At 37.5% G+C, this 19,043-nt stretch overlaps 1 protein-coding gene across 4 annotated transcripts in view; it reads right to left on the minus strand.

The window, feature by feature from the left end:
- LOC145256395 (ribonuclease Oy-like) overlaps positions 1–19,043 on the minus strand; it is a 456,188-nt gene that overhangs the window by 64,929 nt on the left and 372,216 nt on the right. For all 4 annotated transcript variants that reach the window (XM_080115250.1, XM_080115249.1, XM_080115253.1 and 1 more), the window contains one exon: positions 1,039–1,110. In XM_080115250.1, the coding sequence (XP_079971376.1) occupies positions 1,039–1,110 (72 nt within the window). The remainder of the gene's footprint in view (positions 1–1,038; positions 1,111–19,043) is intronic.

The raw sequence follows: 19,043 nt of genomic DNA on the forward strand, positions 1-19,043 counted from the left end.
CACCATTCGCTCATGCATGGAGTGTTGTTGCCACATCTGGGCTGATGCATCTACCACTAGCCTCTCCATCTTAGATAGGGTCCAAAAAAGATTTGTCAATCTAATCTGTCCCACTTTATCAACTAAGCTCCAACTCTTGTCCCAGTGTCACAATCTTGCATCTCTGTGCATGTTTTAATGGAATGTGTTCTGATGAACTCGTTGCACTTGTATCCCATACATATCTCCGACAAACCCGTTCAGCAATAAGATTTCACCCTTTCACTGTTGAGGTCCCTAGATGCCAAAAAGCTTTCTATTCTAATAGTTTCTTTGCTTGAACAGCTGGACTTTGGAATTCCCTTCCTGCTACTTGCTTTCCTGGTCATACTGAATGCAAAAGTTTAAATGTAACATAAACCGACATCTTGCTAATCTTTCCTAGATATGGTTTCAAAAAGTAGCCTTTTTCATCCAAATGATGATATGCCTTGTTAGGTGTTAACATTAAATAAATAAATAAAGCTGGTAGAGTGTATATGTGAGTATATTTATCAAACAAGTGAATGTTAGACATCAAAAATGATATACATGAAAAGTAATTATAAAATGCTGAATAGGTGTGGGAGGTTGGTATATGGATCTGCAGAATAGATTTCCACATAGTGGTCAAGGAGTCGGAGTCGGAGTCTAAGATATCAAAGGAGTTGGAGTCAGCATTTTAGGAATTCAAAGAGTCGGAGTCGGACTTTCACTATTTGACTCTGCAACCCTGGTCTTGAGTTGCATTAAATTTGATCCATAGTCATTAGACACAAATTCTCTAAATTAAAATTTCTTTTCAAGATCACTTAAATTTAAGACATTTCCTAGAATCAGATTTATGTAATAGACTTGGATCAAAATTAGAATAAATATTCTAGATATATGGTTTATTAGCATTATATCTTGATTTTACTCTTGTAAGTGGTGCAAAATTTTTCTGTTTGAAGAATTACTTTTACTTGTGCTAGGACGGATATTTTTCTAACATTTTATAAGAAGAAAAAGGTCACTTACTCTATTATAAATACAAGTGACAATAGGAACCACATTCAAAGCATGTATGATGGCACTGCAGAAATCATTACGCTGGAAATAGAAAAGAAATTTAAAATTACAAAAATAAAAACAAATAATTATAAAAAATCTAATTCATGATTGATGATGAAAATACAATTTCAAACTTATGATGGATTGATTGAATGCTGATTCTCTTATAAACATGTCTATACTGCATGTAAAAGTGCTATTTCCAATTTGTGACAAATCGATGATAATGACATTCAAATCAAATTTCTTGGCAAAAAAAAGCAAAATGCCACAAGCTATATAAATGGAGAGTTAGAAGATGTATACATGTACGAATGTTTTGTAGAAGGTGGCTTTACACTTGCATATAATAGACATCATCATTCCCTCTGACTGTTCCACAAAGCAAAACCAGACAAAGAAATCTGCCTTTCTTCTAATAAGAAAGCGACTTTATTGGGTTTTGTGGAGACCATGTGAAAAACCTTGTAAAGGTATTTAAATCCTGGTTGATGTTTTGTTTTATGTCAGAAAAACATTTGCATGCATTTCTGCTGCAATTATTTAAAGTTCAGCAGCTATGATGCATCTAATATTACTTTGGACTGTTTGGTTGCCATGGTTTCTGACAGTCTGTTCTAGGATGCAACGACTCAAACCGAAAAAGATTCCTTCCGATAATTTAACTTAAATAGTCTCAAGTACAGGTTCTTTAAATTTTTGCAAAGACCCCTCTTTGAAGCTGTTGATAAGAAGTCATGAGGCTCATTGTAGGGGCTGTGTATGATGTTAAAGATGAGAATGAGCTTTCCACACGACCATCTATGCTAACAGTTTGAGGGCCTCCAATCATTATTCATAGGACTTTATGTTGATCCATAGTCATTAGACTATGGACTATCTGTATTGCAAATCTCTGAACCAATTCCAGGTACTAGATATCCCGGATGAAACAGGGGAATAAAGATTGGATGCCATATTTCAGAATGGGTCACACACACATGGTGGGAAGATGTCAACTCTCAGTGGCAAAAGAACGGTTGATGTGAAAAGCTTTATTGTTGTCTGAATCCATTGAGCACAGTATACAGAAGAAATCAATCACAATACTTAATGTTGTTTGAAACTTGAGCTTAATAGATCAGCCAACATTAATGTGATATGCTAATACAACTTGACTCGCTGTGAAGCAAATGTAGAAATGCATATTATATTTGTAATCTGTTTGTCTGAAATTGAAAACAAAGCTGTATATAAAGATCAATAAAATTTTCACAAGTAAAATGTACCAAGAAATTTTTTATTTGTGCAATTAATATTGTGAAGTCTGAATAAGCAGTGGGCATCAATTAATATTGAAGGAAATGTTTTACAATATTTTATTTATAATACAAAAATGGATATTGTTGGTTGTTTCAAGAATATGTACAGATTATGTGACCTCATCTTTTTTTTTTTTTTATAAGGGGGCTACCACTTATCAAGGCCCGAAGGCCACTCAGGGATAAGGGTTATTGCGTGTACAGTAATCAATGAGATAGTATTGTAGTAATCATTAGTATTGGGGGTTTTGATACAGTGTCTTACTTAAGGGGGCGGTTTGTCAAGAGTTTGTTTATGTTGGACTTGAAGACATCCAAGTTGTAGTCAGGTGGAAAACAGGCAAACGGCAGAGAGTTCCACTGGCGTGCAGTTCTAAGAAAGAAGCTTTGCTCATGGAATCTACGTTTGGATTTAGGCACAGATAAAGAGTGGGGAAAATTATTGACAGTAGTTTCAGCCAGACGGGTGTTTCTCGTGAAAGATTGGTGAGGGGGGGATAAGGGATTGGAGTTCAGACGAGCACCTGCCATGGAAATAGCGATAAAACAAAGACAGGCTTGCAACGTCTCTTCTGTGAGAGAGAGGTTGCAGGGAAGAGAAAAAGGCATCCCCCACTAAACCACAAAGTCTATTTTGTACTCTGTCAAGGCAGGATAGGCTGCTTTTAGCAGCTCCTGCCCAGATGTGGCAGCAGTACTCCATCCTTGGACATGTGTTTCCATAGATGGTCGTGTCATCAGCATAGATGTCAACGAATGATTTAAGTATGTGTTTCTAAAGAATATGCGCAAATAAAGCAGACAAGATATGTAGAATATATGTTAAGTGGAAACTCCCAAGAATATATGCAGATTGAGTAAAGAAAACTAAAAAAAAATGCATAGATGTTACAGACACGTCTGTGGGGTTAGAAAAAAACAAAAAAAACGTACCGGGCGTATCTACATTGCTCTTTAGGAAAGAAGAAGGAAAGGATGGCTAGCTCATTTATATACACGAAGGGCATCTTGGGAAGGCAGGGCATGATGGGAGAAGCTATTTTTTTTTCCTGTCTCTTCCTTTTTTTTTTCTAGATAGGAGGATATAAAAGCTGGGAAAATTTCCTGGAGAAGCAGAAAGAAAAGAATCATGAACATCTTGAAAAGAATTTCGTATTGCTGACGTTCAGATTGTGCGGTGTGACATTGGTGATGAGAGGCCAGGTGTGGTCGATTGGAAAAGAAGAGGGCAGAAACATGCTGTTGGGAGAGCGATTCGTATCGATTAGAAGCTATTTCGGCGTGTCAAGCAGGTTAACATGGCTGACTGGAGACTCTCAACTCAGATGTTGAGACCCTTCACTGGGGAGGGTGACCTAATTAAATGGCTGGAAAAACTAAAGATGGTGGCAAGGTTGAAAAAAATCGAAGACGTGGTCACCCTGGTGCCGCTCTCCTTAGAGGAGGAAGCTCTCACTATTTACTAGCAGATGCGCGATGAAGATAAGGGAGACCTTGCCTCAGTGGAGCAAAGACTGAAATTGGCTTTCGCTGAGAGTCCATTTGAAGCACTTGGCAGCTTGCAAGTTTGAAGTGGACAGGCGAGTCTGTTGACGTCTTTGCTGCGGAGATCAGGAGACTCGCAGGATTGGCTGGTTACATGGGGAGGAGCCTGGAGATGACGGTAAAGCTATACCTAGTGAATGGCTTCCCACAAGAAATCTCCGCGAACATACAGAGAATCACTGAGATCAATATGATGGAAGTGGACTGTCTCTTGGTCCACACCAGAGTCCTAGTCAAGAATGTCAAGGGCTCAATCGTGGTGCAGCTGTAAGTGGAAATAAGTGCATGAGGCCTCAGTTGAATGACGAGAGACAGGCAGCGAGGAGACAGGAGGGGAAGCCTGCCATCAAGTGCTTCCGGTGCCAGGGTCCTCACTTGCTCAAGGACTGCAAAGAGCCGAGACCGGGGGTCACCTGCTACCGATGTGGATGGGTGCGGCACATTAGCCGCTATTGTGTTGCTGCACAGGACCAGGGAAACATTATGCCAGTGGTTCCCCCTTCTATGTGGAAATGGCGCACAACGAAACGTTGCTTTAGTTACCGGTAGTAGTCAATGGGAAGAGAGCCATGGCACTTGTTGACTCCGGCTGCACCATGACATTGGTAATGAAGAATGTCGCTAAACCATGGAGTGGAGTCAGGAGTATTAAAACCGTTGATGGCAGGGAGGTGAAATGCCTAGGAGAGACTTAGGGTCAAACAAATCCAACTTGCCTCCTCCCTTAAGGCTTGCATTCACAAATATCCGTGGGCTTAGAACTAATTTAGCTGATGTTGAAGCATTTCTCCTAACAAATACCCCGGATATCTTAGCACTAAGTGAGACTAACCTACACTCCTCCATCCCCTCTAACTACTTTAACATGCCTGGATATCTCCCACTCTGCCGTAAGGACTCTGACAGACACATGCACGGACTTGGAGTTTACATTCGTAATACCCTTCTCTTGACTAGAGAAACAAACCTAGAAACGGATGATCAAGCCTTTATGTGCTTTAGACTAATCATCCAACACAACATTAGCTACTTTTACTTTCTCTACCGCTCTCCCTCGACCCAAGACTGCACCATAATAAACAAAGTATCTGACAGCATAGACACAGCACTCTCCTTCGACACTAGCGCCCAAGTACATGTATTTGGCGACTTTAATGTCCATCACAAAAACTGGCTTGGATTCTCTACTTACACAGATGCAGCAGGCAGCGCAACTCATAGCTTCTCTGTATCTCACTCCCTAGCGCAAATTGTTGCTTTTCCAACCCGCTTCCCTGATCAGGAAGAACAACACGCATCACTATTAGATCTGTTTTTGACCACAGTTCCTGATGATTGTGTAACGAAAGCCGACAGCCCACTTGGGAACGCTGATCATGCGGTGATAATGGTTGAAATCGCCCTAAACTCTAGACCCAAAACTGAAGAGCCAGTGCTCAAAACAACGAGATACTATAAAAAGGCTGACTGGGAAGCTATCAGAGATCTTATTAGAGACGCCCCATGGGGAAATATTTTTTCTCTTCCTGCTGAACAGTGTGCAACCGAGACCACTGAATGGTTCAAAACTGCAATCGAAGCGCATGTTCCCATGCGGAAATTCTATAGCAAGCCGCACTCTCCCCAATGGTTTACTTCGACTTGCGCAACTGCCATTGCTCAAAGGCAGCATGCATTCCGTAGGTTTAATCGACATAAGTCCAGTTCAAACAGACAGAAGTACATAGAAGCTAGAAGTAACGTTAAGAAAGAAATAGCGAAAACTAAGAGGGAATTTACGGAAACCACGAAAAAACGCATCGAAGCACAAAAACTAGGAACTCGTGACTTCTGGAAAATCTACAACAGTGTAGTAAATAATGGGCAATCAACAATTCCCCCACTAACCAACAATCACGAGGTTCTTTGCTCAGCAACCGAGAAGGCTAACATGCTTGCCAGTCGGTTTGCCTCAAACTCCACACTGGACCCTCTAAACCACCCCCTACCTCAATTTCCTATGCGGACAGACGCCACGCTAGACGACCTGAAAATCACCCCTGCTCAGGTGCATGCTATCATAAAAAACCTTGACACTTCCAAAGCATGTGGACCCGACCTCATCCCAGCTGTGCTATTAAAAAAGTGCTCGGCCGAAGTAGCTCCAGTTCTCTCCAAACTCTACAACAAATGCCTTAATGAATCTTGCTTTCCGAGCTGTTGGAAAACTGCTTCTGTAGTACCAGTATTCAAGAATTCTGGTGAAAGAACTGACCCATTAAATTATCACCCTATTAGCCTCCTCCCACTTTTTGCCAAAATATTTGAGACCTTAATTAACCATGCTCTAGTCCAGCACCTTACAGATGCTAAACTTCTGACCGACCGTCAATATGGATTTAGACAAGCCCGTTCCACAGCAGACATCCTCACTGTAATCTCTGAACGCATATACCATTCACTGGACAAAGCGGGAGAGGGAAGAGCGGTAGCTCTAGATATATCTAAGGCTTTTGACAGGGTATGGCATGAGGGTCTCCTCAGGAAGATTAGATCTTACGGTATCACTGGTAGAATACTTAACATAATTAAATCCTTCTTAGATAAGAGAAAAATCCAGGTTGTCCTCGACGGTCGTACATCTAAACAATATGATATAAATGCGGGAGTGCCCCAAGGATCTATCCTGGGACCTCTGCTGTTCCTGATATTCATAAATGACCTCCCCGACAAGATTACCTCTGAGATGGGGATATATGCTGATGACACCACACTTTATAGCAGGCACGACAGGAAAACAAATGAACATATATCTAAAGTAATGGCAGAAACACTAGAGGATGACCTCCAATCAGTAGTGGAATGGGGACAAAAATGGATGGTCACGTTCAATGCCACCAAGACAAAACTGGTTTCATTCAATAATTACAAGAAACCTTCTCTACCACCTATAGCAATGGCCAACGACTCTTTATCTGAGAGTACGTCTCTCAAGCTCCTTGGCCTAACGTTCACTGGAAACATGAGTTGGAACAGTTACATCGAGGGCATTGCCAGGGCCGCTGCAAGGAAGGTGGGCTCTCTCTACCGTGCTAGAAAACTTTTAACACCCGAAAGTATCCTGTACCTCTATAAGGCCACTATTCGCCCATGTATGGAGTATTGCTGTCATATTTGGGCCGGTGCATCGGCTACTAGTCTCTCGCTCCTTGACAGGGTTCAAAAGAGAGTCGCAAATCTGATAGGCCCTAAACTGGCATCAAAACTTCAGCCTCTGTCCCATCGTCGAAACGTTGCATCCCTCTGCCTGTTCTACAAGTATTATAATGGTGAATGCTCTGAAGAACTGCAAGCACTTGTGCCCCCACGACGTGAACACCCTAGACAGACCCGACAAGCTGCAAAATCCCACCCCCACACTGTAGAGATCCCTAGATGTAAAAGATCCTTATACTCCAGTAGTTTCTTCCCCAGAACTGCTAGACTTTGGAATTCCATTCCGGGTCACTGCTTCCCCAACTGTACTGACATGCATAAGTTCAAGTGCAACGTGAACCAACATCTCGCTGCCCTAATCCCTACATAGTACCCCAGTAGATGTTTCCCCTGATAGTAGCCCCCTACACCAAAGTGGCAATGTGCCTTGTTTGGGGTGAAAATGTAATAAAAAAAAAAATTTAAAAAAAACAACAGCGGAAGATGTATTGCCTGACGAGGTTAGGCTTTGGGCTGAGCTTAGCCCCCAAAATTATGACTGCCGTGCTGAAGATGGTGCTGAGTCAAGACTGTACAGTGGACAAGGCCACTAGTTCGTACATTGATGACATTCTCGTGGAGGAAGCAGAGGTGACAGCGGAGAAGTGAGAGGCCATGTTGCAAGGTATGAGTTCACTGTAAAACCGGCGGAGTCTCTGGATGGAGGAGCGGTGTTGGGGTTGAAACTATGCCGAGATGGAAAAGGAAGCCTTGTCTTTGGACGAGGAAATGCAATACCCGAAATCGGAACCGACTTGACAAAACCAGAACTCTTCTTGGTCTGTGGGAGACTGGTGGGACACTATCCAATCGCTGGCTGGCTCAGGATAGCGTGCAGCTTTATTAAACGACAAACGGACACTGATGGCTAGTGCCGTGTGACGAAGGAGGTCACGAATATGCTACAAGAAATCATCGCGAGAGTGACGAAAGAAGACCCAGTAAAGGAGGAATGGTATGTCAGCAAGGGTGATTTGGTGCGATGCCAGCAGTCTGGCATTGGGCGTCGTATTAGAGATGGGAGGTGTAACTGTGGAAGATGTGGTGTGGCTAAGGAAGAAAGACGACTATTCCCATATCAATGTAGCCGAACTGGAGGCCACTATGAAAGGAATTAATCTGGCCCTGAAGTGGGGATTGAAAACGATTGAAATCAAATCCAATTCGGCAACGGTAGTTTCATGGATCAGGTCAGCAGCGACTGGCGATAAGAGAGTTAAGACCAGAGGTGCTACAGAAATGCTGATCAAGCGCAGGCTTTGAGCACTCGCAGATTTGATAGCGGAATTCCAGTTGAAGGTATTTGTAGTGCTGGTCCCATCAGAAAAGAACAAGACGGATTCGATGACATGGGTAAAGAAGGCCTGGCTGCAAGAGAGAAAGGAGGTTTCCTCAGTATGCTGTACAGGGGAGGAAGTTAAAAAGTTACATGAAATGCACCACTTTGGTCGAGAACGGACGTTATTCCTGGCAAGAGAGGTTTACCCGGAAACCACCGAGAAGGAGGTCAGGGAGGTAGTGGAGCACTGTCAGAAGTGCCAATTGATAGACCCCGGACCATCCAGACACGAAGCAGGAGAGTTACACATTGCGGAGGACTGGAAGTCATTGGCCATTGATGTGACCCATTATTGCCATAAGCTGTATCTGTCGATGGTAGACTGTGGACCGGGAAGGTGGCCATATGGAGAGAGATCAGGGCAGAAGCTGCATGGGCGATCGGAGGGGTCATCGAAGAAATATTTTTGGAAAGAGGACCGGTTGAGGAACTGTTAATGGACGATGGCCCCGCTTTCCGATCAGAAGCCTTTAAAGAGGTGTGTGATAGGTGGGGAGTAAGGCAATTTTTTAGGGCAGCATATCGGTCGAGTGGCAATGGGATAGTGGAGAGGAATCATCACACCATCAAGGCTGCGGCGGAAAAAAAGCAACATTTCACCCATGGAGGCGGTGTTTTGGTATAACATCTCACCGAAAACCAGACAAGATGAGACAACTCTGCCTATAGAGCCATCTTCGCATATAAGTGGCAGTATCCGTGCAATGGTAGGAATTGAGGGTGAAGAAGCTACCATTAAAGTGGGCGAGAAGGTGTGGGTGAAGCCCCCCAATGCAAAATGTACCACATGCTGGGGGAGGGGGGTCGTAACGGGAACGTAGTCAAAGAACAATGTGATGGTGAATGGCGTTCTCCGGCATATCCTAGACCTGCGTCGTGTAACCCTGCCAGTGCGCAGTGATGGCAGTGAAGAGGAGGAAGTCGATATCTACCAAGAAGCTAACGATGCACCCCAATTCGACTTAGCCCCACATTGTGGTTCTTTACAACTGAGCGAGAATGTCTGTAGTGAACCTGAAAATGTCAACCCCAAAAAAGTTGTCCCCCAGAGGCCTCAACGTGAGAGGAGACCTGCTTGGATGAAGGATTATCAAGTGTCTTATTGATCTCGAAGATCAGGGGGGCGTGTGGGGTATATAGTTAGAAAAAAAAAAATGTACCGGGTGTATCTGCATTGCTATTTGGGAAAGAAGAAGCAAAGGATGGCTAGCTCATTTATATACACGAAGAGCATCTTGGGAAGGCAGAGCATGATGGGAGAAGCTATTTTTTCCTGTCTCTTCCTTTTTTTTCTAGATAGGAGGATATAAAAGCTGGGAAAAATTCCCTGGGGAGGCAGAAAGAAAAGAGCCGTGAACATCTTCTCTTGAAAAGAATTTTGTATTGCTGACGAGAGGCCAGGTGTGGTCGATTGGAAAAGAAGAGGGAAGAAATGTGCTGTTGGGAGAGCGATTCGTATCGATTAACAAGAAAATGCTAAGATTGGGAGCATCTCATGATTACATATGTGCTTGTGTGCAAGATTGTGTGGACATGTTAAAAAAAGGTGAGATAATTGAGTTGACGCATATCAAGAAGATTGAATGAAGTTTTCTCCAAAATATATATAGACCCTAATTTGATGGAACTACTAACTCTGAGGTAAACTTGAATTCGATTGGAACAACCCAACCATCCACACACCAAACTTATAATAATAATTAACAAAATAAAAATGATAATATTAAGCATCCTAAATTCTAAAGTTAGTTTTTAATAGAGGCAAAGTCCTAACCCACCTAAAAGAGTTGTACCCCACATAAAAAAATATTTATCCCCCCCCCTCATATATTCTTACAATAAAACTTAAAAAATGATTTTCTCATTAAAAATTAAAATGCCTGACAAAAAGTAATATACCTATAAAAATGTAAAACAATTATCCCTCGATAGTTTATTAAATCGTTTTGGTAAAAAAGTTTTACTAAAAAGTTTTGTATATAAAATAATGCTTCTCACATCAAAAGAAATAAATATAGTTGTCAAAAAAATAAACAACTGTTTTTTATGTTTGTTTACAACTGTTATGTGCGAAGGTCAAAGCCAACAGGTATCGGTCAAATGCTAGGGCTTTGTTTATCTGATCTCCTGAGGTCATTATACCCTATATGCTCTCTTTCTCTCTATGTATATATACATATATATCTGTGTATATATTAGAAAAATGCGAGCATGAAAAGTAATATGGTTAAGCTTAAACATGGAAAAATAAAGAACTAGTTAAAACTGTAAAAAAAAGACAAGATATTCTAGTAAAGAATATAATAATTATATAACTTATAATATTGCAGCATTAAGCATTGATTAAATAATGTTATACATTGAATTTAAAAAAAAATTCTTAATGCTGCAATATTTTAAGTTATAAATTTATCATATTTTTTACTAGAATATCTTGTCCTTTTCTTTTCCAGTTTTAACAACTAGTCCTTTACTTTTCCATGTTTAAGCTTAACCATATTACTTTTCATGCCTGCATTTTTCTATTGTAATCCATGATTTTTCCAGGTTCCCAATAAATTCACTTGTTCGGTGTTTAATTTCAGTCTTATTTTTTTACCCCCATAAACACATATGTAATAACAATGTATGCCACTCGTATGTTTTCAATAAAATCCCCCCAATTATCTCCCTTTCATTAGTGAATTAGTAGCAACAGTAGTCGCTGAAGCAACGTGGTTGCTATGGAAACCAGTCACAAAAAACATTGCTCATCTTATATTTTTTTATGATTTTGAACACCATAAAAATCATCATAACTTTTGTTTTACTGAACGAAAATTGAAATTTTTTTTCACAATATAGCTGAGAAAGTGGTCTATAAACTGTAATAATTGTTTGAAATTTGGTCAGAAAATGAGTGAGTGGTGAAGCTTTAAAGCGGTTATAAATGACTAAAACTGCAACTTAACCATGTATTCAAACACTACTATGCTTGAATGATACAGATATATACATATATACCCTATATAACTATATATTTACAAATATACTCTATATTACTAAAACAGATTGGTTCTCTGACAATACTTAATGGATACACAATTTTTTTTATTAATGTTAGAAGGGAATCTATCTTCAATCCCACGCTTATTTATTTAGAATAGAGCAAAACTTATAAAGTAAGATACTTAATATTTTTATCAATTTGAGGGCACGTGGTTACCCCTCTCAGTGTGATGGACCTGTAGATTATGTCAGGTCATTCACCTAGGAGAAGGAAAACTCTGATATTAAAACTGGAGGAGAGAGACCTCTTTAGTCATGGTCCACAACCTTCCTGGTGACTTGAACAAATTCTCCAGTTTCCAAACCTAAATTGCTTAAGGAGTAGATAAACTCTACCTATCGCCAGCTTTCACATTCCATCTTTATGTATTAGCTAGGAGCATAGGTAAAATACCAGGGACTCCCCAGAGCCACCCTGTAATTGGCCTTGAACACCATTTCTCTATTCTATATTCTCCATTTCTCTCTTTCTCTCAGAGTCTGAGCAAATTGGGTTTGTTTGCATGCCACTTGTGCTCACTCCACTGATTTGGACCGGTCTTGTCTAAGAGGTTGAGGGTACCTGATTGACATTTTGTCTCGTTGCTGTTTATGACTGACAGTACAGTGTGTATACTTGGCATCATAACTGGCCCACTTTGCTCAACATTCTCCTCCTAATCTGAAATTAAACAAAAATGTAATGAAATGGCAACCCAAACAAATATTACGATCAAACCACCCAAACAAAACCAATTCGCCTCCTACTTTGAGGCTTACTTTCACAAATATCCATAGGCTAGATAATGTACAGTCTTATCTCTTAATAAACTCTCCGGATATCTTAATATTAAGTGAAACAAACCTACTCTCCTCAATTCCCTTTAATTACTTTAACATGACAGGATACTTTCCTCTCTGCTATGAGGACTCAGATATATGCATGGGCTTGGAGTCTATATTCATAGCACTGTCCTTTTAACTAGAGAGCAACGTCTGAATCGGATGACCAGGCTTTTATGTACTTTTGACTAGCCTTTCAGCACTGCATTAGTTACTTAGTTATTTTCTTTACCATTCTCCCTCAAGTCAGGATTGTACCCTAATCGATCATGTCTCTGATAGTATAGATGCAGCATTCTCCTTAGATTGTAACGCCCAAATACATGCGTTTGGTGACTTTAATGTCCACCATAAAAATTGGCTCAATTTCTCAGGCTGCACAGATTCAGCTGGATGCTCCATTTATAGCTTCTCTATAGCCATTCCCTCACACAGACAGTAATGTTTTCAACTTGCCTACCAGATCGTGAACCCCAGCAGGCTTCATTTCTAAATTTATTCCTCACCACAGTACCCAAGTATTGTGTGACTAATGCCCACAATTCACTTGGAAATGCAGACCACCTAGTGGTATCAGTTGACATCTATTATATAAATCTTACTTGTCTGTTTAAATGTATGTATGTATCTCTGCCCCCCCCCTCCACCTACACGCCACCACACCTGGGCAATGCAAGGTACCCCTGCTAGTCTATTATATAAATCTCAAACGTCTTTTTATGTGTATGTATTTTTGTATGTCTGGCTAAAATTTTTGACACACACAACCAACACTGACAAAATTGATATTGTTTGAAAGCTCAGTCTCTCAGCCAAATAATATATAAAATTGGTCAAAAAAATTCATTCTTTCACCATCAACTGGGCTGTTTTTTACAAGGAGGGGTGTTTTTTTGTTGACATTTTTGCAAGTCATTCAAACCTCATGTGAACGACATCGCATAAAACAGGTTATTTCGAATGTGCGTGATATCACAACTGCGGTGGGGGCATCGATAAGACCATTTGCTTTTTTCACACTTCCTTTTCCTTTTGCGTGTTACTCCTAATTTTCTATTTTTGCACTTGCTGCCATTTTGAGTTGTTTTAATTCATTATGTTTTCTTAGGGCTTTGGTTGCTCAACCAACCCCTTTACACACACATAGACACACCCTGGTACCCAGGCTAGTCACACTTAAATCACAACCACAAGCCATTGCTCAAATCAACAAGGTACTACAAAAAGGTCGACTGGGAAACCATCAGAGATGCTCCATGAACCGATATCTTCTTTACACAACATCATATAACGTGGCCATGAAAGGAAGAAGAATTACAAAGAATGAAAATAGATATAGAAACAACAAGCCAAAAACTATATGGTCCCCCCGACTGATTTTGGCTATTTTCCCCATTTAAACCTGACTGGCCTGATGTAAAACATCAGAGTAAAACAGCAAAATGACACCATTTCATGACAATCGATGCATTAATTTAAATTCAGCACCATTCAAAACCTTATTTAGATAAAAGTATGAATTTTTAGAGAAAAATAAAAATTACCCCAAAAGAGGTGTTTTTTTTAACCCCTAAAACACCCCGGGACTCAAGCCCCACAATTTTCCCAGGGTAAAATATTATGTTTCCAGATGTATATTCACATGGTCTTGCTGTTGGGTAATTTTCTGCAAAACTCTCAGGCCAGAAGAGATTCTATTATGAGAACAACTACCAAGATGAGAGCGATAGTCCAAACAATCCAAATTAATACTAATCCTCATTTAAAAAAAATTGAAAACAATTTATCTAATTCGAATAAATAAAATTTATAGAAATTTTGTTCAAATGCAAAAGAAATAAACTTTAAAACTTTAGAAAATCGAGTAATGCTGATAATTTTTGTTATTAAATGAAAAAACAATTAATAATTTGCCAGATTGCTGCATTAATTCCTATTTTAGTCACATAAATTCTTGTGAAATGATTTTGGCGTTTCTTCCAAACAAATTATCTCTACTTAAACCATGTTTGTAATAATAATAATAATAATAATAATAACAAAATGATAGCTTAAAAAGAATAAGTTATAGTAGGTTTGGCACTTATGTATGACACGGTCCGAGATATACAGTTGTGAGACTATGATTATTTTTCAATGCCAAAAATGTTTAAGAAAACAATTTAATAAAAACGTTATCATAAAACTTGAATTTAACTTGTAAATACTATTTAAGTAGTGTGGGTTGTTAAATGGAAAAGCATTAAATAACATTTATTTTATCGAAATTAAATTGAAATTTTGTATCAAAATATAAGGCACTTATGCATTATAGAGATAGGGCTATTTTTTTTTTGTTGGGTTTCATTGAACAACCAATAGGGTACGCAACTTTTCAACCAAATTCAACAGGGAGGCACTTATGCATTACATGAGCGGGGCCATTTTGTTTTGTTGGGTTTCATTGAATGACTGATAGGAGGTGCAACTTTTCAACCTAATTCAACTATATTTTGTTATAGTTTTACTTTAATTCAAACAATAAATTAAAATTCTATTTTTCTCTTATGGTGACTTCTTTTTGTTAAATTGTTTGAAAAAAAAATCCAATGATGCTTCAATTAAAAAAATGTTTTAAAATTGTTTGAAAAAAATCCAATATTGCTTTAATTTTGATTAAAATTCTATTTTCTTATGAAGAGTTTCCATTAAATTGTTTGAAAAAAAAAAAAAAATCAAATGTTCCTTAAAGGCAGAGTTAGACACAAGGTAAGTTTTTAATGTGGGCTAAGGAACAAAAATAAAAATTGCCTCAGTCTAGAAGGATTCTCCTTCACCGACTGAGGACAAAAAAAGGATGTTGTTGTATCAGAATACTTTGTTCTTAGCCAAAAGGCCAAATAATGTTACTTTATTGAAAAAATGTACTTTTTCAATAAATCTTTTTACAATTATATTTTGATACATTTGTATACAATAACTTTTGATTTTCAATATTTGGTGTTTTGTAACTATTCCAAGAAGAAATTGGAGTTATCGCCCCTAACAATGGCGCCGTTCGTACATTGCATAAGTGCTAAAAACCAAGTTTTGTTCAAATTTAACATAGAAAATAATATCCTTCTAGACTGAGGCCCTTTTTTTGGGGGGAGGGAAGAGCTACATTTCCCCACATTAATAACCAATTAATAACCAACCTTGTGTCTAACTCTGCTAATGTGGGGGGGGGGAAGTAAATAGGAACAATATTTAAAAAAATAAATAAAATAAAAAATTAAAAACTCAACAATTAAAGGGAAATAACCTAAAAAAATTTCTGAGACAAAGAAATAAATAAACTGTTTTTCATTTTGATTTCAAAAATCCACATTTTTACCCCCTGGGGACGAAACCAGAATTTTTCCAGGGGCAAATATTACATTTCCAGATGAATATCCATGAGGTTTTGCTTTTAGGTAATTTTGGACTAAAAAAAAATATTTTTGACCCCCTGAGGACGCAACCAAAATTTTCCCAGGGTCAAATATTATGTTTCCAGATGTATATCTATGTGGTCTTGCTTTTGGGTAATTTTCAGCAAAATCTAATGGTTGGAAAATATTTTATGTCCTGAAAAGTGCTATTTTTACCATTTTGACCTCTTTTAATCCCCTGGGGACATAACCAAAGCTTTTATAAAAAAATCCGAGAATGTTACATTTTCTCCCTGGCCTACTTATAACTTCATGCAAAATTTCATAAAATATAATGAGAATTTTTGGAACAAATGGATGAACGAACAAAGGTGAATTCTAAGGCCCAAATTCGTCTAAGTCGGTTGACCAATAATAAGAATAAAAAGAATGAAATTAAAAATAGTGAAGAAGCATATAATAGTAATAATGCTATTAAGAATAAGAGAAATAGACACAAAAAACAAGTCTTTCAGTGAACATGATATCCCTAAAGAATTTTACAAAATAATTGATAAGAACTTTCCCCCAGAAAATAGATTAAGTAAAATGATAAATAAGAACACAGTTTAACTTTCATTCTCAACGGCTATCAATCTAAATAAAACTATAATAAAGTTCAAATAATTGTAAAATATACAAAATAGTGAATAACAATAGGATTGAATCAGGTGAATTAAATATTGAGAAAAAATGTAACTGTAGAATTCCTAATGAATATCCATTGGTGGGCAATTGCTTAATTTCTGAAATTGCATACAAATGCAAAGTTAAGGTGGATAATAGTAAAAAGATATGCCTAGGGGGAACTGAATGTGGTTCAAGGAAAGGTATCGAAACCATGTTGTATCATTTTACATTGAATCAAAGAAGGAACCAAATTAAGTTGAGGGTAATGACAGAAGTAAGTATAGAACATAATAATTATTAAAAATAAGAGGAATATGACTGCATTAGGTGATTGGGTTAGAGAACTACATAGGAATAAAATAGAATTTGAATTAAAATGATCAATAGAAAATATAAACAGATTACATTTTTTTTTAACTACTCAATGTTTACTTCATGCCATAGTGAATTCCAAAAGAGAAATTTTAAACAGGAAGTTAAATGTTATACAAAGCTGGCTCCATAGAAATAAATTCCTATTATAACGCCTAAAACCTGATCAAAATATCATTTTATAATAAAAAATTAAAAAAAAATTAAGGTCTAGAGTGAAATGTTAGTATGATAAGAGAATGTTAAATTTAACATGAAGATTTTAGAATGGTACAATAAATAAATTAATAGATCATCAAATTAACATAGAGAAACTAAACTAATTATAACCTAATCATTATTAGTAACACCTGAGTAATTTCAATAACACAAGAGGAAATTTTTAAAAAATTGAACATTAAGTAACTGACTGTACAATATGGAGATGAACAGATTATGATGGATAAAAATAGATTAAATCAAAATATGAAGTTGAAGCAAACTAAAGGAGAAATTGAACCGAGATTGATATATAGAGAATAAGGTTAGAACTATAAGTTTAAAATCAAGCAAAAACGAATTAATAAATACTAAAGTCAAAATATTATGGCAAACTCTCAGATGGCTGCTGTAACAGAGAGGCACCAAAGAAATGATACAAAGACTCTCTGAAGAAGTCCCTCGGTGACTGCCACATTGATCACCACTACTCTCGCTGCTGACCTGGTGACGCACTGTCCACCAGGCTGTCACCTCTTTTGAGGTCTCTACAGGAGAAATGCTGCAGGAAGAAGATCCAGGAAGCCTCAGCAGCCGTACCTGATGTGACTTTTGACTGCACCTCTGCAGTCAAATCTACTTGTCCTGCATCAGGCTTGTCAGCCACAAGCATGCCTGCAGTTGACATGGACAACCCCCTTCAGAGGATCTTCGTTTGCAAAGTGCAGCCAAGAAGATATATATATATATATATATATATATATATATATATATATACATATATACACGTACGTATATATATGTATATATATTTTTTATTTGTTTTACATGCTTATATTTCAGTCAGTCAGTTACAAATAACTAGAGACCTCTTGTTGGTGATGTAAATAAAAAATAAAAGATTCAATATTTGAACAACACTTGGCTTAAACCAAGGATTGCTGGTCTCGCCCAATCCATGCTTGACGGGAATTCCCAAGAATCCGGCTCAAATTATGCAGAGTAGCTAAAAGTGAAAGCCGAAGTTACCTCCCCACACATACATATACATATATATATATATATATATATATAATCATAATTTAGTAATTTAAATTTTATGATGCGAAATGGTTAAATTTCAAATCTAGAATTTTTATTATATGAAACACAAAGAATACATTTCAATAAGTAAATCTTAACCTATAGGTTTTCGATGTTTACCCATCTTCAAAGAGTAGAAAATATTAGCAAATATTATAAATGGTTTATATCTAATTTACTAAATGTAATAAACATAGAAAATCATAATCAAATGTTTTTAAATCATAGAGTAAGGGAAATTAGATATTGGTTCAGAATGAAAAGGATATTGAACTTCATATCCAAATCGAATGATAAATCCTGAAGTGAGAGTTTTTGGTAGCAGGGAGGTAAAAGGATCCAAGACGCAAAGTAACAATCCGAAGTAGGCATGATTCCTTGGTTTCTCCTTTCGTTAGATGCAATATCTGGTAAATATTTGATTATATCAATCCGGTGAAGATGTTTTTTTAATAAACATAATTTTTTATAGTTTTTTAATATATGAGTTTCACCATCCACTCCAAGTGTAATTTAAATTTGTGAATAAAAACACAATTTCCGGAGACAGATAAAACAAAATGAAGTAAATAAAAGAAAAGAATTGCTTAACAAAGCCAAGCAAAATGGACATCAAACCCAGAACTTGAGAATTTTGAAAAGATGATGATTAATCTGGTTAAAAAAATAAAATTTAAAAATCATAGATACACACTTAACGCTAGGAAAATAAATAACTTTGCTAATAAAGTTAAGAAAAATTCACACATCTTTGTTCCAGCTGATAAGACAAAAAACTATTACAAATTAGAATACAACACTTAAAAGAAATAAGGAATTAAATAAATCCTATACATCTGCCCCTGCAAATAAAATAGATGAAATCAACATTGAAGCTAAAAATTTACTTAATCTTATGAATATCCATGAATCTACAGAAATTGTAACCCCTGGCACTCCTAGATTTACATTGAAGGGTCATAATCAAAA

The sequence above is a fragment of the Euprymna scolopes genome, chromosome 32 (genome assembly GCF_053919585.1).
Source record: "Euprymna scolopes isolate OS-2025 chromosome 32, ASM5391958v1, whole genome shotgun sequence".
Taxonomy (NCBI): Eukaryota; Metazoa; Mollusca; class Cephalopoda; order Sepiida; family Sepiolidae; genus Euprymna; species Euprymna scolopes.